At 44.4% G+C, this 25,124-nt stretch overlaps 1 protein-coding gene across 1 annotated transcript; it reads left to right on the forward strand.

The window, feature by feature from the left end:
* Positions 1 to 1,163: 1,163 nt before the first annotated feature.
* On the forward strand, positions 1,164 to 21,520 carry LOC146188707 (uncharacterized). The gene is made up of 5 exons (XM_084603177.1): positions 1,164 to 1,224; positions 3,286 to 3,533; positions 7,767 to 8,133; positions 13,160 to 13,319; positions 20,584 to 21,520. Exons 2-5 carry the CDS (start codon positions 3,286 to 3,288, stop codon positions 20,751 to 20,753), a joined length of 945 nt encoding a protein of 314 aa, XP_084459303.1. The 5' UTR covers positions 1,164 to 1,224; the 3' UTR covers positions 20,754 to 21,520.
* The last annotated feature ends 3,604 nt before the right edge of the window (positions 21,521 to 25,124 follow it).

Below are 25,124 nucleotides of genomic sequence, written 5' to 3' on the forward strand. Positions count from 1 at the left end.
AAACCTTCAAGGCGACTGCACTAATTTGACAAAACCAGAACAGCAAAAGCATCTTACGTCAGAGTTTATCAAAAGCACAGCGTAACATTTATTTTGCTTTTGAGTGTGTATTTTATATCACCTACAGAACTCACCTACAGGAAAGGTCTTGGGGAACAACGGTTAATAAGAACGCAAAAAAAAACTGCCTACAAAAGCATACTTGGCCGTTTTCTTCCGGCTACAGGTGTGCGGGCTTCATGGCTGGTAATGCAACATTTATACGGGGAGCTTACGTTTGTTTTCTCGTCCTTCAAGTTTTGTTGTGCTTTGTTCTGACTGCGTTGTCAGAGCTATTAGCTTAAATAGGCGGCTAGTGATATGCCTGTTACATTTATGCCTTCCATTGGAATGTCAGGATGGCCGGTATTACTTGCGTAAGCCAACTGTTTATGCGAGTTTCTTTAAACGCAAAGCAAATCATAACACCAGCAACGCAATTATTCTTCTGTGTTTCAAAGCCAGAACACTGCGCGCGTGAGAGAGAGAATATGGAAAACTGAAATTAGGGCACACAGCAGAGCATATGGCCCCTCAAAGATTTGACACCATGCTGTAATACATCAAGTTATGTCTTCAAACGTATTCCATGTCAGAAAATTAACGCAATTGTTACGTTAAGTAGGCACAATGCATAGCGCACCTTACGGAATATATTCTTTCTTTTTTTATTTCGAAAAGCGCTTATTTATGGGAACCAAAAAAAGCCAAATAGTGAGGTCCCAACTCTAGAGAGAAGGTAGATAAGATTAGGATAATCTCTAACAACATCAATCCAGCGCATTGTGGAGCCGCAGAGCTCTATCTTGGCGACGTGAATATGCAGACGACCGATAAAGTGCGCGCGTGGGCAGAATGGTGCCTCGCTAAGACCTCTCGAACTGATAGTGCAGGTCGAAAAGAAAGAAGACAGCCTTTATGTGCTTTCAAAAATATCTGGAGGATAAGCCCACTCTTATGTGCGGCCACGGCGACGAGATGAGCTTGAGCATCTGAACGGGCAATAAGCCTAACGTAGTTCTATTCTCAGCAGTACGCGATAACAGAACTAAAGGGTGTCGCCGCTACGCGATAGCAGTGGGGATCCTGAGCTAAGCTAAGGAAGCAAACACTGGCCGTTCGACGCCAGAGCCTGAGGTACTACTCTAGCGCAGCCAACTTCAGTGACGCCCGCCGTGCTGTCCAGTGAGTCATAGCTTCTTGTGTGTGTTTAAATTGCGTGCTGCTTTACGCAAGTGTCACCATAAAAATCTAAGTCCACGTTCGGTATTTCTGTTTGCGATACCCAGTACAGGGTTCCAATGCCGAAATATACCGGTTGCTTGGACGGTCTACAAAAACATCACTGCGCTGTGGATTATGTATTTCGCCACTATTTCACATTTTAAAGTTAGTCTGCGCCCGACAGATTACTTCCGCTCTGAGGGCCGTCAAGAACAAACGAATAACAGTTACGTGGGCAGAGCAGGGTTTATGGCTGTCTCTTAGAGCAGGCGGGTGAGGGAGGGAAGCTTTTTGTATTTGCGCAGGTCATTTGCAGATGTCTTTAAAAAAAATGAGGCTTTGCATCTTTCTTCCACAACAAACTCCAGTTTAAGGAGTGAGGCTTCTAGAGCTGCAGAGGGACAGCCCCACGCCGTTCACAGCCCGCAAATGTAACTCAGTCAGCTGATAATTTACTTCACAATGGGTTAGGTTCAGTTCGCGCTCTCCACCAGCGGAACGGGCCAATTCTCGCTCGCGGTGAGCTGTTATTACACTCCTGACAGTGTAGAGTGGAAGTGTCCCGTCTCGAACAAAACCCGACGTGAGCGGAGGTAAAAACGGCAATGTTGACATTTCTCCTGTAGAAAAAGACGCATTTATTGCTGAGAAAATTTGCTTTCAATTCGGAACATCTTTTCTCTGTCGTGTCGATTTAAATCCATTAAGTAATCGACGGGTAGCGACTGGCTTTCAAACCTAGCCTCTGAAATTTATTTATTTATTTGAAATACCCTAAAGGCCCAATAGGGCATTACATAGGGGGGGGGGGGGGGGGATGTTGAAGCAAATCAGTGTAGAACAAAAACAGATTAACAGATGATGTCATGGTGTTGGGAAAGGTTGAGGGTCGCCGGAGAAGGGGTAGGCAGCGAACGCGATGGTTAGATGGCATTCTCGAGGCATTGCAGATGAAGCTATGTGATGTTAAGAAGATAGTGAGAGACCGGAAAGCGTGGCGTGACATGGTCCATAGGGTCACGAAGAGTCGGACACGACTTAACGACTGAACTGAACTGAACTGTCATGGTGGTATGTGAGGGAAGTAAACTAGTCATAATAATCTTTATACAAAACTAGAGAAAAAAAAATAGTCGGGCAAGCAATATTTCAACATAATAAGATAACTGTAAAAAGATAAAAATGTGCAGCGATTTCAGCAAGAGGGAAAAACTTGCACATCGCGCAAACACACCGCACCTAAAGTAACGGCCTGTTTAGCGTAGTTTGTTCTCCCTTCCGTTTCTGGTTGCACATGTTTATAAGCATAAAGCCGTAACCTCCATATTATGTGAAAGACTACAGATGATTGATAGAATCCCTGCTTTAACCAAGCTGTACGAACGTGCCTTCGTGACCTATTATTCAGGTTTCAATTCTTCTTATTCAATTATTTCAATTATCCTTATTCGGGTTTCAATGGTCCCATCAGATTCGAGTACCATATCACAAATTGTACAGAAGATGGCAGCTCATGGCATAAAGTGGTAATTTGTCATCAGAAAACAGGTACAATATAAATAGAAAGCTCTGCTTTAGTCATCCCGTACGAATGCAGGTACTTGGGTGACTCAGGAGTAGCCTGTCGAAATCGGCATCCGAATTGGGCAGAGTGTCCGACTCTCATCAAACTAATACAGCCCAATGTAGAAGCTCCTGGTACCACCGTTTTTAGACCGAAAAAAAAAAGGCAGCTGCTTAACATAGGCTATATCCGTTTATGCCAGCGAAATGTTTGTTATGCGTGGTTAATCTGTGTTACTAGGAAAAGTTAGACTCACATAGATAACCTACTTTACTGAGTGTACGATCCATTAGGCATGGTCAGACAACGGTTTGCTGTGTTGTAACTCCTCTATATCGCTGTAGGAAATGCAGTCAAGGCACTTGTAACGGCACCCGACTGCTGTCGGCACTGCTTAGAAACTCAGATGTCCACGAGGACAAAAACATACATAATATTTGTTTTCTTGTCTCCTCAAGATGAGCACCTCCGATCCTGAGAATAGAGATGAGGCCGCAACCGCCGCCAGTGGACACAGCGACACTTTCGGAGTGGAAAAGTGCGTGGAACTGTACGATACTGCCATCGCCCCCATCGCGCCCGCCATCGCAACCATACTGGACACTTTCCAGCCTGCCTTCCTCGACCAACCTGTCAATGAGCCATCAGAAGGGAGTTTTTTTAGGTCCCAAGGCCAGTTCCTGGACGTAGGATGCGGGTCTGGCAGGTAGTGTGTCTCGTTCATTTATTCGGAAAATGCTTGTCCTATTTTCTTTAAAAGAACGCTATCTTTTTTCGGCATGAATTTGCTCCATTTACGTTTAGACAGTAATATTCTAGTAACAGAGCAGTAATAGATCAGGTTGGCTCTTTTACTGTGCCAATTTATGCGGAACCGAATCCCGGCAGCGCCGGCCGATTATAGCTGGATGCGAAAAGCAAGGCGCCCGTGTGCTGTGCAATTTCACTGCACGTTAAAGAGCCCCAGGTGGTCGAAATTTCCAGGGCCCTCCAATACGGCCTCTCGCACAGCCCGAGTCGCTTTGGAGCGTTAAACTTCATGAGCTAAACTTTTTAATAGTTCAGTGCGTGCCGCTCTGAACCTTTATTTCCATCCCTGCGAAAAGAACGAAGGAAAGAAGACACATTACCCTTGCCAGTGCAGAACAAATTTATAAGTGAAACTTGAAATTTCTCCAACCCAAACCTTTTTATTTCACAAAACCCGACGTTCTGGGTCGGGTTTTGTAAAATAGAAAAGCGTTGGTTGGAGAAACTTTGTTTCACTTAGTATTCAACTCAACCAGACAGGATCTGTCGAAATGTTTAGCTTTCAGAACAAATTTCAAACTTTTTACGTAAAGCCAGACGACGATTAAAGTCTTTTGATTATCCGAGGTCAACACAACAGGCTAAAATGAAGCTGTTTATCAGAAAAGTTTCCTGCGGACGTAAGCCTTTTGCTAGCTTCTATGTCAAGGCCTGATGTCAGCGGTAACAGACTCAGCGGATGGAGAGTCTGTTAAGCACATTCATCCCGGCGTTGTTTCAACACATATAGAGCTTCACCGTAAGCAAAATTTTCTCAGAAAAATTCACGTAAATTTATTGCGAGAATCCGGGGGTAGTTTACTTGAACGGATTGTCTAGGCTCACCTTTTAATATATAACGAAATATTTATGTGTGTACCAGGTAGATATTCCTGGAATATAATAAAATCAAATAATTAAATAATATAATAAATAACTTATTGGAAGAAGTTCTTCCAGAAGCTAGTGAGTAGCCATCTGAATACATAAGCTTTATGGCTAACGATAGATCCATTCAACACATTTATTATAAAGCTTGCTGATCCAAATCTGCAAAAACAATACCTAGTACTGTGCGTTAAACGCCTTGCTGAAATTGCACTATTTTATTTACGACGCAATATTCAATCTTTGGTTCGATTATATAATACACTGTTCCACATTCAAGCCCCGGTGAAAGATATTTGAAATGTGGATTTAATGGTTGGTTGGAACGTCTAGCGCTGGCAGTACTTTGGGCACAGCAGAATCGAATTACCAGCCGCAGGGCACAGCTTCAGCGCGAGCGAGATGGGCGCCGGAGACAAGCGATGGGGATGGCGATGCCGCAGCGTTTTCTGTTCTTTGTCTTCTTTACAATTAAGCGCCGCCTGAATTTGGTTTGGGAAAGTTCAAATTATTTTGTTGCGCCTGCCTAGCTTCTCCTTGGGATAAAAAAAGTACGATGCTGTGCCTATTGATCGGTGGACGAAGATGATTGGTCTTTCTTTTTTCTTCGCGGAAGAGGTGGAAAGGCAATATATTTAGTGCCGCAAGCAGTACATTTACGATGTTCTACGTACAGATGATGACTTCCCGGCCCGTTTCTGGAGGGTGCTGACTCTTTATTGTGGTTACTAGGAGGTCAAACACCGATAGATAATTTGAGATGATCACACAGAGCCCTGAAATATGGGCTAAAGAATAGCAATCGTAACACGTTCTTGCCGGAATTTTCCTGAGCTTTAAAGGGTGCGCAGTAGTCATTGGTTACGTTTTACATAGTTCACATATGTGAATTCAATAATATAGCTTCTCGTGAAGAGTGATTCCCTACTATTTTCCATTCTGCTCTTTGAGTACACATATTACCGTGACTCATGCTGAATAAACCTTGCCCCTTTATTGCGGGATAACAATGAAGTTCCGCTTATTATTCCACTCGATGAATATAAAATTAGGTAAGTCCTTGTGTTTACCCGAAAAGCGCATTCTGATATGAGCAGGTTTTCTGTGCAAAACTATAAGGACAGCAAGCAACAATAGCTCAGAAGTCTGTTTTAAGTTACCTTGCAGGTAATTTACACTCACGTAGCACCGAATATTCAACGCAGCGCCGAATGCGAGCATAATGTAGAAAAGTGTTTTATTGATGCTAGAGTCCACGGCAGGACTGCAGATTGGGCGTCTTAACAATTTCTGTCCTAGCATACTTATAAATGACCGCCAAATACTGGCACATTACTGGTCATGAGAATACACAGAAGCTGTGAAACAAGATACAAATATACTGCTTATCCACCAGACGCAACATGGCAGCGCTATTTGATCGTGCTTCTTGCTTACACTTTGGCTGCTAATCTGCCGGCTTATTCTGGACAAAACTTGTGGTGCTGTGCAACAACGGGTTAACCGTATGTTAACCGTCTATATTGCGAAATTAATTTTTTCAAACAAAGGTATAACAAAGATAATTGCATTTCTGAATTCGCTAATGCAATTATAATACTCTACTAATTACTCGCCAAGAATAATTACGCTATATTACATTTAAAAAAAATATTTTACAGCACTGCTGTTATGCGGTCTTTCAGCGGTTGTGCTGCACCGCCATTGGTGTTGTTGCCAGTATAACATGCGTGATAGAGAGTCACCAGGCACGAGCCACAATAACATCAAGGGCCAAAGAGAATTGTACAGATAAGGAGAAAGAATAAGGATCCCAACCTGACTGAGCCAGGCGGCACTCCGAGAGCAAGCAATGAGCGCCCTCTTCGGCGGGAATGTCATAACGTGGAAGGCAGGCGGGTGAGCTGAGGCACCTCATGTCTCTATGTAACGGCTGTATTGCGGTTGTTTAAAAATACGCAACCTTAAAGGACATTTTCGGTGTGGAAACCTTAAAAAAATGGAAAAACTGCTTTCTAACGTGTTATGGAATACGTCGTACAGGACCCTCAATGTTTCTGTGGAAGTGAAGTGTGTGTCACAGGTGAGCGACACCAACACCTACAAGGTAGGTACATCCCTAGGTCAGCACACAATTTCTCAGCACTTTAACGCCATGTAGAGGCTCGGACTGCTAGCAGAAAGAATGCGGGTTTCTCCGCCCGATACTGCCTCAGTTTTTGCATGCTCGACATGGGGATATTTATCGCCTAATTCCCCGTTTCTCACGCATCTGCTTTCGAACTTCATTACATACACTTTCATTTCGCTTGTTAGCATTTAGGCGCAGTTCAGCTCGCTACAAAATTCTAGCTCACGCATTCGTGTGCGCACGCGCTGTAACATCGCCGATATCGTCCCCAGAGGGGATTCCTAATAACTATTACGCACGAACCACGCCACTCAGGTGTAAAGACTCCGCCCTATTGTTGTCCGCACGTGTACACTTGCGAGCTTGTCTATATGTACTTTTAATTAAACTTGGTTTCAAACTGTGAAATATACAATAACTGCACTTGACGTCAAACCAGACTTAGTCTTTGTAGCAGTGGGCTAAGCCGTGTATGCATTCAACACTGCACAGCTAAAGTTGAGTGCAAGCACATAAGGTAGTGGCTAGTTATTATCTCGATAATTTAGTAACCTTTAGGTTAATGAAGTATGGAAAATATAATTAGCTAACTATGTGTTACATCGCTGGATAGCTACTGACAAGAGCAAGCTAGTCTGACTGCGATGTGCAAATAATTGAAACTGAATTGTAAATTTCTAAATCCGTCTAAATTGTCTAACACGCAGCTTCACACTGACCCATCTGCATCCCCGACTGCCTTCACGGTGTGGCAAGGGACATATTATTCATACTTCAACGCGTTTGCTCGAATCTGAATCAAATACGTTTTCGTTTCTCACCCTATAACCACCTGGGATCATTGTAGTAGTAAGTGTGTGAACTCTGAACTGCAACTTAACTATCCGCAACGTAAGCCATTCTAACAAAATCAAGATATTAAATTAAAAGAAATTGCAGGAATTGTTGACTGTGTTACAACAGAGTGAAATCGAGAGATACCGAGCGAATGATTGGATAAGTTAGATTAGGCATGAAACTAAAAACTACTTGGAGTGAGCAGTCAGGGGCCACAGATTTGTTGGGAACCAAACTGTTTAGGTTACTCTAATGATAAAACATGTTCTGATGTGAAACGTGTCTCTCACGCAGTTTCACACTGACCCATCTGCTTCCTCGACTGCCATCCTGGTGTGGGAAACTCGTCGGTGCCGACAACTCGCCGTCGATGCTCACTTTCGCCCGAGAGAACCGTGCGCACCCAAAGATCTCCTACCGAGAACTTGATCTGCTCGCGGATGAAGACGTGGCGAGATTCGTGCGAGCAGAAGGAAGCTTCCAGAGGGTCTACTCGTTCTTGGCGCTGCATTGGATCACCGATCAACGCCACGCCATGAGGAACATCGAGGCGCTCACGGCACCTGGTGGAGAGTGCTTCCTCGTCTTTACAAGCAATCTATTCGTGTTCGATGTGTTCGCCGCAATGCTGAAATCGGCTCGATGGAGCAAGTACTCTGACGTGAGTTTCTGTACTCAAGATGGGTTAGGGGAAGCTTACACAGTGCTATACAAGAACCCGTATGCCATGTGAAATATGCGATGAGTTTTGTTCCCAAATTATTTTGCCGTCCGGCCGTAGCAATACATTTAAGTCATGGCAGATTAGTTTTGTGTTCTACAAGGCGGTTGGTGAAAATGCGGAATTGTTTATCATTATTCCAAGGATTATTTATTATGAGGCTAGTTCTAAAAATAATAAATTAAAAAAAAAAAAGCGGTGAACACCTCCGCATCGCCTTCGATTTTATGACGCGAAAGTGTTCATGGCTTTCTTCCGCAGCTCCCCTTTGCGTACACTTATTCTTGTACAGAAGCTTCCGTGGTCATGCAAGCACCAATTCGTAATTACTCCCACAATCTGAATGGGATAGCATTGCCAGCTACCGCATTTACCAAGCCATAGATACAAGCGTTCGTGTTTTGGGAGTAGCATACCTCAATAGGTCCACCTGACTTGGTAACTCAAACCATGACATGCGCTCTCATGACATCCCACAAATCAGCGACAATTCCTCGCCAAGCGATCTCCATCCAACTACCATCTGCCAGATAAATGTGAGAGAAACTGACGTCATGACTTTAATCCTGACACCAACAGCATCTGCCTTTCTGCAGAACGGAACCTTTCACGCTGTCTTCTCATTATATACGAAACAGGTACAAGTCACAATTAACGACTATTTTAAAAAAGACGCGGAGACCTAACTTAGTGAATCAAACTGAGGCCTTCTGAAAGTTTCGTGTCGTTGAACGCGGTATTTTGCTCTTTCTCCAATGTAAAAAATTGTTGTGAATTCAAATTAGCTACATTGCCTCAAAGGATAAAAATTTCTTACATTGTATAGATCCACTTCAAAGCAGTTGGCTGCAATGTCGGCTTCGCAAGTACTATTATAAGAGTTGTTCTTTCTGTACGGAAGCTATCACGAAACAAGCTGCTGAAGCAACTCTCGCATTATGTACAGATGTACAGATCCCGCCTGTAATCTCTTCTTCGGAGCGAGTAGCCTTTTAGAGCCAGAAACAAAAAACAGTTTTACTTATACAGTAACTTGGAACAACGATTTCAATCATTTGTATTAATACAATAGCATTAAAGGCTTCGTTCGCCAGAAAATATGCTGTCAGCTTTGTGAGCGAAAAATAAACATGGCGCGGACGGTATATTACATGAGGGCAGCGCACAGGCTTGCTGGCGCTGCAGTTAAGAAGTAAAGTTAGGACCACTGGAAAAGCAAAGATACTAGCCCCAAAAAGGCCGCTTATTTTGGTCGCTTTCAATAAAGGAGAAGACAGTAGAGAGTAGCAAAAGGAAGTAGGCCTAACCAAAGTAGTCACCGCACCATGCATCATATACGCTGAGAACACTGTAGGGGGGTGTCCTAAATATGCATTTCGTTGCATCCAGGAAGCAATGAGTAGAAAACGCGGTGGCTAACACATTTCAAAAAAGTCGATTTTAGCTTATGTAAAATGCTCGAGTTGGAAGTAGCAATAAGGGAACTACAGTCGAAACGCTCATTATTTAGATCAAAAATAAAACCCTAACTCTCCACTTAACTTTCATATTCAAACTGTTCAATACGAACAATGGTGCAAAATGTCCTACTGTGAGCAATATAAGCAGCTTCTGAAGATGTAATGTCACTCATTAGGTAGCGAAACCACTGTACCTTATTCAAGAGTTGTTTTTTTAGCCATTTTAGGAATTTTGTGAATCTGAGTTTGAAGGAGATGGCGTCCTCGTTTCGTAATGACTGTAGTAAACAATTACGGCGTTTTCGCAATTACACAGCTTGGACGTTATTAGTTGAAGGCGCTGGTGGCAGCTTTGTTCGAAACCATGACGCCCATTTATGTGATTTTATTTCGGTAAGAAATGAGTACGCCGCCTATACAGAACTGTCTACTGTTAATCATCATCATCATCATAATCAGCCTGACTATACCCAGTGCAGGGCGAATGTCTCTCGCATATTTCTCCACTTAACCCGGTTCTGTGCTAGCTGTATCCGCTTGACCCCTGCGAACTTCTTAACCTCATCCGCTTACCTAATTTTCTGCCGCCCCCTGCTACGCTTTACTTCCCTTGGAGTCCAGTTTGTTACCCTAAGCGACCATCGGTTATCCTCTCTTCGCACTACATGTCCTGCCCATGCCCATTTCTTCTCCTTGATTTCCACTAGAATGTCAAAACTTGAGTTATTTCTCTAACCCAATCTGCTCTGCGGGCTTGCCTATTGGTTGCTAACTCCTATACGATTCTATGTCACCAGCATTCTAGTGAGTACAAATGTTTTCGCGATGTCCCAGTATCGGTCTTGTCACTACGCCACGCTTTGGCAGAAAGCGCACTGCGCACGATATATATTTTAATGCTAAAGCCTTACTATATCCATTTCCCATAATTCTGCTTGTCGTTACCATCACTTATATCTGTTATGATGGGACTGAGTTAGGCGTTTTTGAGTCACCGAAGCGGTGAGTGGGACGACGCCAATCCAAAACAGATGATGCTGGGAGGCCCTATCCTCGCTTTTCGCTTCTGACGCGCCATTTTCACGTACGCCATTCCGAATAATCTCTATGTGGCGCCAGGTTTTCTCCAATTGTTATCAAAATTCTAGTGCAATTTTTTTTATGCTGCATTCGAAGTAAATAAGACGCCATTCACCTCCCATTTAGCTTGGATATGCTAGTCACGCTGAATGCTAGTTTACGACAAAGATTCCAGCTAACGACTTATCTACCCCCAATAGTATGCATTGAAATCAAAGTTTCGGTGATTCCGGCACTAAGTTGCCGCTTGCAGCATGGCAGTCTACGTCCAACATGCAAACGCACACACCGAATACAGTATTAGTACAAAGAAATTTAACCCATGTCAAAAACGTCACAACTAATCACCCCCTCAACTAAGTGGCTTTCGCAGTTCTACAGTAAGCAGTATTAAGCGAATCAGCCGAATATTATTTTTCTTTTAATGTTTTATATTAAAACCCCAGATTAGGGTACTCGTTCCTGCTATAGCAATGCTGTGAATCGATACATTTCTGCTGCTTTTTTCGGACTGAATGTCGGCAATAATGAAGTAAAAATAAAAAATAAATATATGCACTATGGCACAGTGTACAGTAGTTTGCTTGAGACCTACTCGCAAATGTCTTTGGTCACTGAGCACTCGGCACATCGTGTGTATACGACGCACGCACGCGCCCACTGTACAAAAGAGTGACGGCCGACGGTGGAGGGCGATCGGCCGTTATCTTCCGGAATAGCACACGCGGAGCATTCGGTCGCAACGCGCTCTATCTGGCGAGTTGAAATAGGAGGGTCATTGTGATAAACCCCAGCATATATGGTCAATAGAGGCGCGGCATCCCATTTACGGTTGCCTATCGTCCCTCTATAAGGTATGAGAGCACATTTAAGTTTAATAAGGTCACTTTCTTTTACAAGCACTTGAATATTCACACATAGTAGTCTAAATTACACTGCATAATAATAGAGTAAACTAGAAAACGAAAAGGCCACGACACGAATGTGATAAAAACAACAGCTGAGTAAATGACAAGACTAAAACCCAACAACGGACAAAACACTGCGATAAAAAGAATTTAATAAAGATAACAAAGCAAGTATTCCAGATATAATAAGTATGGGCAAGGGTTACATAGAAAACAGAGCGTAAAATACTAAGTCAGATCAAGGTTTAACAAAGGGGAAAAGCATAATCGATTATCCAAAATTTGTGACAAAAAGGAATTCTCACAGTATTCTTGTTAGTTGAGGCGTCGAAGGCTGGGCAGTACAGATCAGAAGAACGATGCGTTGATCGCGAGTTCGGTAAAACACAAGACGCTTACCCGAGGGGCCTCGAGAGCGTTTTTATACTCTCGGCTGGCTGCGCAGTGCCCGCGTCAAGGACGCGCGGTCGCTGCCCGAAAGTCATGTCGAAGCCTGCTCATAGGAACGGGGAGATACCGTGCGTTTCGCTCTATATTTGAGGCAGGAGATACCGCAACGTTCGCAGTATAGGTGTGGCAGCTTGTTACAGTCATCAAGCCCGCGTATTCGATGTATACACACAGGATCACGTGTGTTCACTCGCGGACGCGCGCACTGCCCAGCGTCAACTGCTCGCGGTGCAGTTCAGTAGATGTTCGAGGGTTTCTACCGCGCTACAGCCGTCACACGTGTCACTGGTGGCAGGTCTGTGGCTCATCACGAGTTCATTTGTCTTTCTGGGAAAAGAAAGCGCCTGTGAGTTGCAGGGAGAGGTTATACCTCAAGCACCCAGTAAAGCATGTTTTCCACAAAAAGGATTAAAGAGGGAATTGCCCCCTCCCCCCCCCCCCCCCGAAAAAAAAAAGCCGACAGTTAACGGGTTTGTCAACACGTTCTATCCTGTGCAGGCACACATAAGGACAAAATAAAAGAACTATACATGGTTAACGTAAAAATGGTGTAACACCTACACATGGTATGAGCATTCACATGAAGTGTTTGAGCTGTCTAGAAACTGGTTACCACCAGCCATAGCGGGTACGCAGCGCCGTGAAGCCGAGTGCCAGCGCACCGGAAGCCGTCAAACCAGAAGGCCCGAAGGCCCGAAGGCTGGCGTTGGAGGAAGGGTCACATGATGGTCTATAGACCTTTTCATCGGGAGAGGAGGTTGTCGAAACGCCTCCTCTCTGGACTGCTGCTAACCAGTTCCGCTGCCGCCTCTACCGTGTTGACGCTAGGCGCACACAACAGCCCAGCGAGCAATACGGTGACGCCCAGGAGGCCCTCGTTGCAAAGGTCTATAGGCCGTGCAGGATCGGCGGCGAGAAGCTGCAACGCTCCTTTCAGCGCCACTCCGTACGTGACTGAACGCGAGCAAAGCGAAGCGTGCACCTAATGCACTAACATAAACATAGAGATCAACTTTTTCTTGAAACGAACTTCTATGTTTAGGTGCCTCACTTAACTTTTCTCTCCAGATTCTGCTGCCCGTTATTCCCGAGACGAGAGAAATGGAGGACCTTGCGTCTTTGCGCTCTCATCTGGTGAGCGTTGTGCGAGCGACCGAACTACTACCTCTCGCTTGCGAAGTCTTCCGAATCACAGCAAAGAATGGACTGAGCAAGGACAGCGCATTAGGCAAGTGCACATTTCTTCCTGTCGTCGCAGCTATTGAACAGCTCTCTCGCGTGCCGAATTTAGAGCACAGACCACCAATGTCGAGCCGTATGACAGGTTTCATGACAGGCATTGAGTCAAGGGCATATCACCAGTTTAGCAAATAATCGTATGACTGCCTGCGGTACAGATGCGAAGAAATTAACTCCCTGCCCATCATTGTAGTAACCCCTGTTGCTCTTATGCAGATCTTGGATTTCAGCAAAAGATATTAAGTTTTGGCTGAGTTAAACGGCAAGTCCAGGTTTCTTAAAAGTCAATTTGAATTGGAACAGAATAATAAGATACTGCTATAAAATAAAAAAAACAATCGACCACTCTTCAATGTACCGAAAAATATTTAGTTTTCAAGTATATCTTTTGCTTGCGGCTGGCGGTTGAGCCTGCAAGAGAAATTAAATGGCGCAGCGCTGGTCCTGTTCTTGTTGCTTCAACGTATGTCCCGTTTCTTTTGTGATGGTATTTCTTCACATCACTAGCCACCGATTAGTACGCCCCAAGGTATTATCGATGCCATGCGGAACGTTTTGACAAAGCGTTTGCCAGACACCCACCGGTAAAAATGGGTACAAGCGTTCCCCGGCCTGGCGTCCGGCACTCACAGGGGTGTGCACTTGGAAGAGGCTCCGCAAACCCCGCTGCGCTCCTTCAGGGGCAAAACAGTTTCAAACACTTCAGCCTGCAAAGGTGGTTCGAGTTACCGTGTTTCACGGGATTCAAAACTGAAAACGAGCCGTGTCCTGCACACGCGAAAACTCAGAAAAGCCTTGAAGTTTCAAGTGCGAAACGCTATAAACCAGCGTGTCGAAAGATGTAAAGGTTCACTGTCACTGACGAAGTTCACTTCTCAGAGAATCACTGCAGTCCTCGGCCAGTCCGGATTCCCGGCTGTCTGACGTCGCGACAAAAAAAAAAAAGGGTCGCATAATGGACTTTTGACGCGCCAGGAGGAATTATGGTTGTCCGATGGCGGAACGGATCAATGTCACATCGGAGCAACTATTTGGACCATGACCCCTTTTCCCAAGCATTTCACCACAGAAGAGCTGAGCATCAGGCCGGAGGAAGCTTGTGCCCATTTAAAACCGGTGGGTACCCGGCAGCACCAGGGTTCGACCCCAGTACCTCCCGAATGCGAGGCGGATGCTCTATCACAAGGAGTTTTTTACGGAGTTTCTCCCAAGTTTATTTTTTAAAAAAACTAGAAGGTTGCCGAGGGCATTTAGGAATCATTATCAGGATATTTTACCAGACTTCCAAAATGTTCACGGACTATTTCCCATTAAAAATTTAGTTGGTACGGAGTGATGGGAATGTGTTTGTTAGCAGAGCGAAAAAAAGATTGGAAAGGGTGCGACCAAAATCAGCGCTCGCATCCTCGCAAATATATGCAGGCGCGCCTTAAAAAATAACCACAGTGAAAATCACGTTCATAATAAACGCCGTATTCGCAGAGTAGCAAAAAAAAAAGCCCATACTTTGCACACTCATCATGGGAGAAGCCTCGGCAAGTAATAATGCACTTTGCAACCCTAGCCCCTTCACACGCACATACAGCCTTACATCCATGACGTCACAACACATTTTCTCTCGAGGACGCAAAGATCACCGCATATGTCTAGATAACATAGGCGAAACGTGTGAAACTCACATTACTATACTGGTCGCCGTGAGGAAATTCCGTCCACCCCAGTCAGAAGCCCACAAATAACAAAACTAACAACAATATGAAGCAAACAAACAATAACAATCAATATCAGTCATATAAATAAAAATAAACCAAAAAGTCTACTTCTCAGGCTACACCCTTCTTTTCATTGCTAGCACAAGTGTCCTGTGCTCGATGCTCCCTAAACGCCGAATGGGCGCCACTTAAAGGTGGTTTATAAATAGCTATTGAGAGATTACAGTGGATAATAATACCTAAGTGAAACTTTCAATTTCGCCAACCAACACTTTTTATTTTACAAAACCCGACATTTCGGAGCCCGCTCGACTCCTTCTTCAAGGGCTGTGTGCAGCTATAGGTAAAGTAATGGTGGAGGGAGAGAAGAGGGCCGTTGGAGAAGAGGGAGGTGTGAAAGAAATGAGAAAGAAGGAGGGGGGGATGCACCGACTGTGATGCTAGCTACATTGGCGAAACGGAACGAAAAACCTAAGAGAAAGAATTCGGCAACACGGGAATGATGTACGAATTTTTTCAAGAGAACGCAACCCTGTAGCTGAACATTCGGAAGATTCCGACCGCAGAATAAATTTTGAAGAAACGTTCATCCTGGAGACAGAGACCAATCACCGGAAAAGACGCCTCCTCGAGTTATGGCACATACAGTCGACCGCACATAGCGTCAGCCGAACAATAGGCAACCGCCCTGCTCTATACTTGCAAGGTCTTTGCTCCCTCCTGGCCACCTCACACAAGAAAAAAAAAAAAAGTCGCCAGCGTGCACCCCCGCACCTGCGGCACCGTGACTCGTCATAACCCCTCTCCTTCCTTCTCATTTCTTTCACACACATCTCACCCCCTCCCCTTCCCCCCCCCCCCCCCCTTCTTCTCCCCTTCGACCATTTCTTTACTTATAGCTGCACGCAGCCCCGCGCCATGCACCCTCGAAGAAGGAGCTGAGCCGGCTCCGAAACGTCGGGCTTTGTAAAATAAAAAAGTGTTGGTTGGAGAAATCTCAACTTTCACTCAGTTATCAACCCAACCAGGCAGGCAAATCTGTCGAAATGTTTAGCTTTAAATATTTAAATACCACACTCGGTAGGAGGTATCATCTCCTGATGTCCACAAAACGACAAATTTATTCAGTTATATGCTCCCGTTTAAACTACTGTTTCCTTGTACGGTTAACAACGACAAGGAATCTAAATTATCTTGCTATACAAAAGCGAGTCTTGCGGGATATCGCGAACTTGGCGCTTTCACAAAGCTGCCGGCATTTATATAGGTCTTAAAGCATATTAGAAATAAGTCAACTCCAGACATACAAACTATGTTTGAAAGCATTACGCTAGTGCAAGTTAGATGAAATAGCCTTCGAAATACATGTCGCACTAAGATTAGCACATATAAACCTCGGAAACGAGGCAAAGAAATATCTCGTTACGGAAAAAGTTTGATCTTTAGAGAATAGGATGGCGAATTTTTTAATTATTGACCAGCACTCCAATGTCACCCTGTTATTTATCCAAGTCTATGCATCAACCACTACTGCTGAAGAAGCTATGTTGAGAGATTTTATGCTGCCCTGCAATGCCTTCTAGACCGCACTCCATCACCAGACATCCTTTTTCTCATAGGAGACTGGACTGCTAAGGTAGGCAGGGAAGAAATATCCGGGATTACAGGCAAGTTCGGTCTTGATGAGCCAAATGAAGCTGGACAGAGGAGGTTTATCAAGAAAACAACCTGACCATAGCGAATACTCATTTTCAACAGCACAAGAGGCGCCTGTACACATAGACTTCACCAGACGGTCTGTACAGGAATCAGATTGATTATAATATTTGCCGACAGAGATGTCGGCAAATATTATAAGCGCTATACAAGCAGTAAAAACAAGGCCTGGGGCTGATTGTGGCACCGACCATCAGCTTCTTGTTGCCAAATTTAAGCTTCGATTGAGGAAAACGCAGAACACTAGAAGGCTTTTCAGGTATGATCTAGATCAAACTCCATCCGAATATGCTGTGGAAGTCAGTAATTGATTTGAAGAATTAGATTTAGAAGAAAGAGAACCTGAGGAGATATGGACTGATGTTCGTGAGATTATACAATAAGTTGCTACTAAGGTAGTTCCAAAGCAAACGAAATGCAAGAAACCAAACTGGTTATCTGAAGAGGCTTTGCAAATAGCTGAGGAAAGGAGGATGGCAAAAGTTATGGGGGAAAGAGAAAGATACAAGGTTCTCAGTGCCAATTTTCAGAGAATAGCAAGGAGAGATAAGAATACCTTCCTGAACATACAGTGCAATGCAGTTGAGGACAACAACCAATTGAGAAACACAAGAGCTCTGTATAAGACAATCAAAGATATCAAAGGAAGCTTGTGTGCTAAGCTGGGCGTGATAGAAAACAAACGAGGCAAGAACCTCACTGAAGCCTCAGAGATAAAAGAGGTGGCGAGAATACAGAGAAGAACAGTACAAGAAGAAGCCGAATGTGCAAATCCAACATGAGACAGTTGTGATCACTGATCTCGAGCCGGGCAACATGAATAGTGAAGTTGAATGGGCCTTAGCCAGCCTTGGTAAAAACAAAGCTAGCTGAATTGATGGCATTCCAGCTGAGTTGCTTTAAAACCTTAACGATGGCGCTGTTAACGTTCTGTACGCATTATGTCATTAATTTTGGACAGCCCTGCAGTGGCCACAGGATTGGAGGAGGTGAGTGTATATCCCCATTCCAAAGAAAGGCAATGCCAAATATTGTTGCAACTACCACACAATCGCGCTTATGTCGCGTGCTAGCAAGCTGATGCTGAAAATCTTCCAAGGAAGACTGCAGCAGTATCTGGATCGGAAGCTTCCGGGCGTGCAAGCTGGATTTCGTAAGGGCAAAGGAACTAGAGACCAGATTGCTAACCTTCGCTAGACCATGGAAAAAACAACAGTTCCAGAAACCAATCTACTTCTGCCTTATTGATTATGCGCAAGCATTTGACTGCGTAGATCACAACAGATTGTGACAAGCTTTCCAAGAGAGGGGAGTTCCAATTTACCTCATCTCCTCGGGAACCTGTATGAAGGACAAGAGACCACAGTCAGAACTGGACATGGTCTTACTGATTGGTTTTCAAATGAGAAAGGAGTGAGACGAGGCTGCATACTGTTGCCCTGCCTATTTAACCTATATGCTGAGTGCATCATGAGGAAGGCCGGTCTGGACGGGTCTTTAGTTGGAGTGAAGATTGCTGGGAAACGTATCAACAACCTTAGATATGTGGATGATACCAGTTTAATGGCAGAAAGTGAAGTGAAACTCAAGAGACTTGTGACGTGCGTGCAAGACGAGAGTGAGAAGTTTGGGCTTAAACTGAACATCAAAAAGGCAAAAATCGTGGCGTCTTGCCCTATGAAGTCCTGGAACATCCACGAACAAGAAGTTGAAGCCGTGACAGATTTTCTCTTCTTGGGATCCAAGATTACCTTTGAAAGTCACTGCAGCCATGAAATTAGGAGACGCGTGCTTCTGAGAAAGAGCGCCATGACTAGTCTTCACCGCCTAGTAAAGAGCAGGGACATTAGACATGCCAACCAACATGCGCTTAACTCGTGCTATGGTATTTCCAGTTGTGATGTATGGATGCGAGAGTTGGACTGTGAAGAAGGCTGACTGTCGAAGAATTGGCGCATCTGAATTGTGGTGCTGGCGGAGACTCTTGAGAGTTCCTGGACTGCCAGGAGATCGAATCAGTCGATATTGTCGACCACAAACCCTACTGCTCATTGGAGGGTCACATTCTAAAGTTAAAGCTCAGCTACTTTGGTCATCTGATGAGAAGAGAGGAGTCGCTGGAGAAAGATTTGATGTTGGGAAAGGTTGACGGTCACCGGAGAAGGGGTAGGCAGCGAAGGCGGTGGTTAGATGGCATCTTTGAGGCGCTGCATATGAAGTTATGTGAGGTTAGGAAGATATTGAGAGACTGGAAAGCTTGGCGTGATATGGTTCATATAGGGTCACAAAGAGTCGGACAAGACTGAACTGAACTGAACCCCATTATGACAAACATTGTACACTGCTCGCCCTCTAATCAAAAATATAAAAAAATAATAAAAGAAATGCAATTTGATATGCATTTCAATACCAAATTTAATTGCTGTCTGGAATATGCTATTTTCTATACTTGAACTGTGGTTAAACTGTTCATTTTTAGCATAACCGCAATACTTATAAGCATGTAATTTTTATGTAAATTCTGAATTACTATCTTTTTACTATTTTAATTACTATTTATGTAAAAGTGAGCTTGTCTCACATCAGGTAAATGCTTCCTCCTGATTTTTGTAGCCTGTCGTACGGGTGGCGTGAACCCTGCTGGCAGTGTTGCATGTCACAACGGACAAAGTTTCTCCTTTGCCGGAGATAAATGTAGGTATGTGATATGGAAGGGTAATATAAGAATCACGCTGCCAATACCCTTGCATTGAAGTTACCCCTGTGCCACGCAGGTAGGTTGATGCGGCTTCTTTAGAGTGGTGTTTTAAATATGCCCTCGTAGCCGCACTATCGCGTCGTACCCTTAAAAGTGGAGCGTGAGAGCCCTCCATATTTTATCTTCCATTTAAGGCATTCTGTACATATAAATAATTGACGTAATATTAGCTAATATTGGCTTTTTAGTGTGTTTCTTCGAGAAATTGTGTGGTCAATACGCAAGGTAAGTAAACTACGATATTTTCCCTGTTCATTCATATAGCGCCAGAAAAAAATACCTACTGAAGGGCTTACCAGCTATCAAGTTTTTCCAATCTGTTTCTCAAAGCTCACACCTACGTAACGTTTTCACGGTCCTTGAAGTGAAACGTCTACTCCGACGCGTCCGTCGCAGCACAGAAATCTGCGAGGATATACATTTCCTGACGGCTCGCATCCCTCAAACCATTCGAACTGAGCGGGCTACTCAGTTCATAATGCTCTGCAGAATCTGCAGCTTCCCAGGCGAATCTACCCCATAAATGCCACGATTCCTCAGCATAAATGATGCCACCCTTCTTCTCGCAAGAAAGCAGCATCTCTGGTGCCGCACTTGTGCTCTTGTCCATACGTGTGCGGTAACCTAACCCAGCAGTCGTACCCGCGCAGAGGGTGCGCTTGGTTGGGTCCGAGTTGGAGCCCTCACACCCGCTGTGGATCGAGCATGACCTCAATTTCGATAGCGTGCGGGATAGCCTGTCTGGAACTGCCAGAAAAGTGAGTCAGTTACTCACAACTTGCGTGTCTGGCCGGCGCTGAAGCCAACGAGAATTCGGCACCTGACCGCAGTGGGTCTCTCGCCATACCACCCGCCATCTTATAAAGCTCGCACGCAGGGGGTTTCGTCAGCTTTCCTCTTTGACTTTATTTGAACGACCAACCTTTTTTCTTTCATTTTATACCCTTTTAGTTATTTTTACGAATTGATTAGGGCCCTGAAGCAAACAACAACGTTATAAAAAATGCCATGTCAGCTGTCGGCATTCAGGATAATCATTGCATGATCTTACGCTTTTTCTTTTGCAGATTTCTTCTGCTTGATGAACCCAGTATACCCCCTGCTGAATGAAAAAGAAAGAGTGGAGCTTCGTTCGTTCACCGAAGAAGTTCTGCAGTATTTCACTGAGCAGCGCAGAGGAGGAGCCGTTGGACAACACAACATCCTCGTAATACACGCATGCAAGCCCCGAGAGTAAATTGCATATGCGATAAAGGAAACATACTTGCTGAAGCCGTACCATCAACTTCACTTTCCGCTATGCGGCATCCATGCATACCCTATAGGAATGTCAGTGCAAACGTACTTAACTTATAATCCGCAGCAGTGGCTTAGTGGTTCTTAGAGAGCAAATATTATTGGGATATCTCATTCGGCTGTCAGGTAGCATATCGCGATGGTGCAATGGTTGAGGCATTCAACTGTTGGCTCAAGTATGCGGGCCCGAATCCCTGCCACGGAGGCCACTTTTCGATGGAGGCAACAAGAAAGGTGTATGTGTGCTGTGTCAGTGAACGTTAAACCGAGATTTCTGGAGGTCTTCACTACGATCGTCTCTCATAGCCTGAGTTGAGTAAGGACGTTAAATCCCCACTTTTGTTCTGATCATATCAGCGCATATCAAGAGCCCAATATGTGACGCACCGTTCGGAGCGCCCCACAGTGCCTGCCGCAGCCCATGCGCCGTATGAAGCCTTAAGCACTGACGAAATTCAATATAAACATGCGGAGACAAAGCCAAGAACTGTTATTGCTTTTTTGAAACTCCTATAATGCAGGGATGCTTCTATTTCACAGCATATAATACCATTACCTTTTCTTTTCGCCTTCCACGCCCTTCTTAGGGTCCATATGTTTTGGCCTGAATTGGAAATTCATTCTAGAATAATTTATACCTCGGCTTCACCACAATCATTGCACTCTTGTTGGTGTTGCCTCTGTATTTGGAGCGTAATAAAATTCCCATCGCCACTCACTAGATTTTTCTGTCAATGCCAGTGGTTGCAGTCTCTTGTTTCACCAGAATTCGACGCCGGCGTGAACGTTTTGCTGAAAGTATTTTCGGTGTCATCTCTGCATCATGTGGAACACTTACTCACGACACCCAACGTATAGTTCATAATGTGGATTGTGATTGTTGTTTGTGTCCGAAATTCATTCTTTTTTGTACTGAAAAACATTTTTGCTAAAGTCAACCTGAGCTCTGCACTCCTACAAGTGACTACATTCTGAAGAGATTATCTGCAATATTTTCGCTGTTGTATCACTAATTGCAATAAAAATGCCTTCAAAAATATGTAGCAATCCTCATGCAGCTACGTCGTCAATCATAACAGCGTGCGCAAGAACGAGGTTCCGTCGGCAACTGGCGACGGCCGCCTGTATCGAAAATGTTTGCATCCGCCTTTTCACAAACGTAAAAATTTACCCAAATACAATTAGAGGAGCTTAATCTGAAACGAATTGCTATTTCTAAGCCTGCAAGAAAAGAACCATCGATTGAGCTCAGCTCTTCGTAACGAATTTCTAATCCTTCCAGCTCATGTTCTGGAGAGAAGCAGATTGCCTTTCGGAAGGCCTAACATAGGCAGTGGCTGGACGAAATGTATGGCCGAGGTTTACCAGGGCTAAAACTACTAAGTCGAAGTGAAAGTGTCATTTCATTGGGTTTACTTTGAGTAGGCTAAAGTTTAGACATGCGGAGTCATGTTTTTGCAACGAATAAATTACCAATAGAGATGGAGGCGAGGATCCCTCAACTACTAGAGATAACAGGCGATGCTCTATCTACCGTCAAACGCTGAGTGGTGATGTAGTGGTTAGACTATATGTGGTACCAAAATTAACCAACATTAATGGACTGTCATCTCTGGCTCATTAAAGGTCAAGTGGCTTTCCAGGTTGACATCGATTGATACATGGCATACTAAAGCGAAGAGATAAACGCCCGGGATGTGTGAAATTTTTTAAGAAGTGTTTTCTGAAGTGGCAGTTGGCAGTTTAAAACGCGTCTTTGGCTTTGGACAACACACATTCCAACGAGCGAGAGAGCAGCCCGGCACGAACTCTTGTGCGTGAAGGTCGGATGTATCACTGCCTTTGAGAAGCACCGAGATGATGGCAAGAATGATTCTTGGTGCAGTCGCAATAGAGGTGCAGAACAAACACAACGCTGAAAGGGTATCCATAGCCATGTACAAGGCCCTGTGCTCAATAATAATAATAATAATAGTGTGCTCAAGGATGCGCTTTAGGCTCCTTAAATAGTGGTTCACTCGAGCGCAACTTGATACTCCCATTTTATGCACTGGCTGTACGATGTCTCGCATGTATCCGTAAGAAACATTGATACAATATAGTTTGCACTAAGTAATTGTAGTAACTGAGTCGAAAATTCAGTCCACAAATAAGGAATAACACAGACCATCAGCACTGTCCTGAGGGGACTGGATGTGTGCCACGCGCTGTAGAGACGCTGCACGGAAGCTCACGCGAGCCAATTCGATTGTTCTCTGATGCACGCCGGCCACTGAAATAACTGTTCAGGTGGTGAACTTGTAAAGGAGCGCGAAAAATGACAACACAAGGCAACCTAAGGAATTAATGGCACTGAAGACCTTATCCTTTACTTATACAATGAACGTTACTTTTATATACCATCGATCCATGACATAAGTAAGAAGTGGTGGCGTTTGCGTCACCAGCAGGAACTACTTGAAACATAACGGAGGCCTAGCAGCTAGAGACATAGAAGCAGACAGCGTTTTAAAAACGGTTTTCTGATTTATACACCGCCTATGAACACCTTTACTGGCGAAAAGTACAACGATGTAAAGATAGGAAACACTGCGTGACTACAGAGTCATTTCAAAGGATGTGTATTTTACACACGCGTTGATGTCCCCTCTGTTGGAGGCAGCATAACCCACTGAACGCATAGAAGGCAACTTTCTAAGCAAAAACCACCATTGGAGTCGGACGTTTGTGAACAGTTGCCGAGCGCTTGGATGAAAGCTGTCGCAAAGTACTCTAAGTGATTTCGAAACTATATTTTTTAACTTTATGATATACGCGTGCTGTAAGCCGCCCCGTAGTGCGAAACATTTTAGGAGATATGTAAACTCCGCAATTAGGCCAAGTGAGTAAGTATAGTGTGACTTAAAAAGACAAGACTGTTAAACTAACCTTGAACAAAGTTTCACGAGCGTCATCCCTCATCCACAGTCGTATTCGCTACTGCCGCTGCGATCATGGCTCACTTCTGCCCTTGGTAATTGGTTGGTTTGTTGGTTTGTGGGGTTTAACGTCCCAAAGCGACTCAGACTATGAGAAAGGACTTCGGAAATTTCGACCACCAGGGGTTTTTTAACGTGCACTGACATCGCTCAGCACACGGACGCCACTCCGTTTCGCCTTCATCGAAACGTCTCGGCAATATGATATTTGGCTTTTCGTTGTTCGGTGGTCTCGGCAGCCTGTTTGGCACGTCTGGCATGTGGTGAATTTATCTAAGTTGAATGAAGGAGTGGTGCATGTATAAATTAATGAAGGCGACGATGTTCAATGCAAAGCTCGGAAGAGTTTTGCAGTTGGAGCTTGATGAAGGCGACTATGTTTACTGCACAGCGGGAGAGTACGTTGTAGCTTGCACGAGGCTGAACCGGCTGCAGCTACGGTACGGTGTTGTCGTGTCTTAGCACGAAGACGAAGAAGGCTGTTTGTTGTACAACACCAAAATCAAACAGCATGCAGTGCACAAGAACGTGGTGCCACCTGTGGAACACATGACGTACTAAGAGCACGATTAATGAGGAATGCGCATATAAACGCAGTACAGCTAACGCTCTAAAAGCCTCTGCAGGGCCCTTTCGTATAAAAGGCGACTACGATGCGGCGAGATAGCCACGTGTACACACAAAGCCGCCTCCGAATGCCGAGCGCTGAAGGCACAGAGGAAACCCTACTGAAAAAATTGTATGAGGCAATAACCTCACATTTTGTCACACAACCTCACTTAATTCACATAAGAAATCACATACAAGTCGCATATAATTGCATAAGGTCCCATAGTTTCTTGTATATTATCATAAATTATGTACAATATTTTATGATAATGATATGCACCGCATGATACTATGTGTTTACATGAGATTTTATGAGGTTATTGCCCAATAGAACTTTTGGTTTTTCAAAGGAAGTCACTTCCACCGAGGAAAGTTAATTCTGTTCTCCAGGCATCGTTGGGTGCAGCGGCTTCGATCTGATCACAGTGCTGTTACACTGCGCGCCGAATGTCTGCGGTACTTTTTCGCGTTTGTTACTACTTCCACCATCAACATTTATCTAGTGAGGCACATACCCATCAGCACAGGTGAGAAATAACTTCGCCTAAAACACCATACGACATGACATGCTTATATTTCCTACTTGCACCGATGTCCAGCAAACATGCTTTCGGCGCCTAGCAGGTAACGTGCCTATCTATAGCGACGGCAGGAAACTGCGTTCGTATCCGGACAGATTTTGTGAAGATCCGTTTTTTAAGCAAACGCTACTGAAAAACCAAAAG

The sequence above is a fragment of the Amblyomma maculatum genome, chromosome 5 (assembly GCF_055883805.1).
Source record: "Amblyomma maculatum isolate TAMU_Amacu chromosome 5, ASM5588380v1, whole genome shotgun sequence".
NCBI lineage: Eukaryota > Metazoa > Arthropoda > Arachnida > Ixodida > Ixodidae > Amblyomma > Amblyomma maculatum.

What these genes read in the sequence shown, in the direction of transcription:
- LOC146188707 (XM_084603177.1), top strand. Translation starts at nt 3,286, where the DNA reads ATGAGCACCTCCGATCCTGAGAATAGAGATGAGGCCGCAACCGCCGCC. An exon ending in GTAGGATGCGGGTCTGGCAG is followed by an intron (nt 3,534 to 7,766) that starts GTAGTGTGTCTC and finishes TCTCTCACGCAG; the next exon opens with TTTCACACTGACCCATCTGC. An exon ending in GATGGAGCAAGTACTCTGAC is followed by an intron (nt 8,134 to 13,159) that starts GTGAGTTTCTGT and finishes TTTTCTCTCCAG; the next exon opens with ATTCTGCTGCCCGTTATTCC.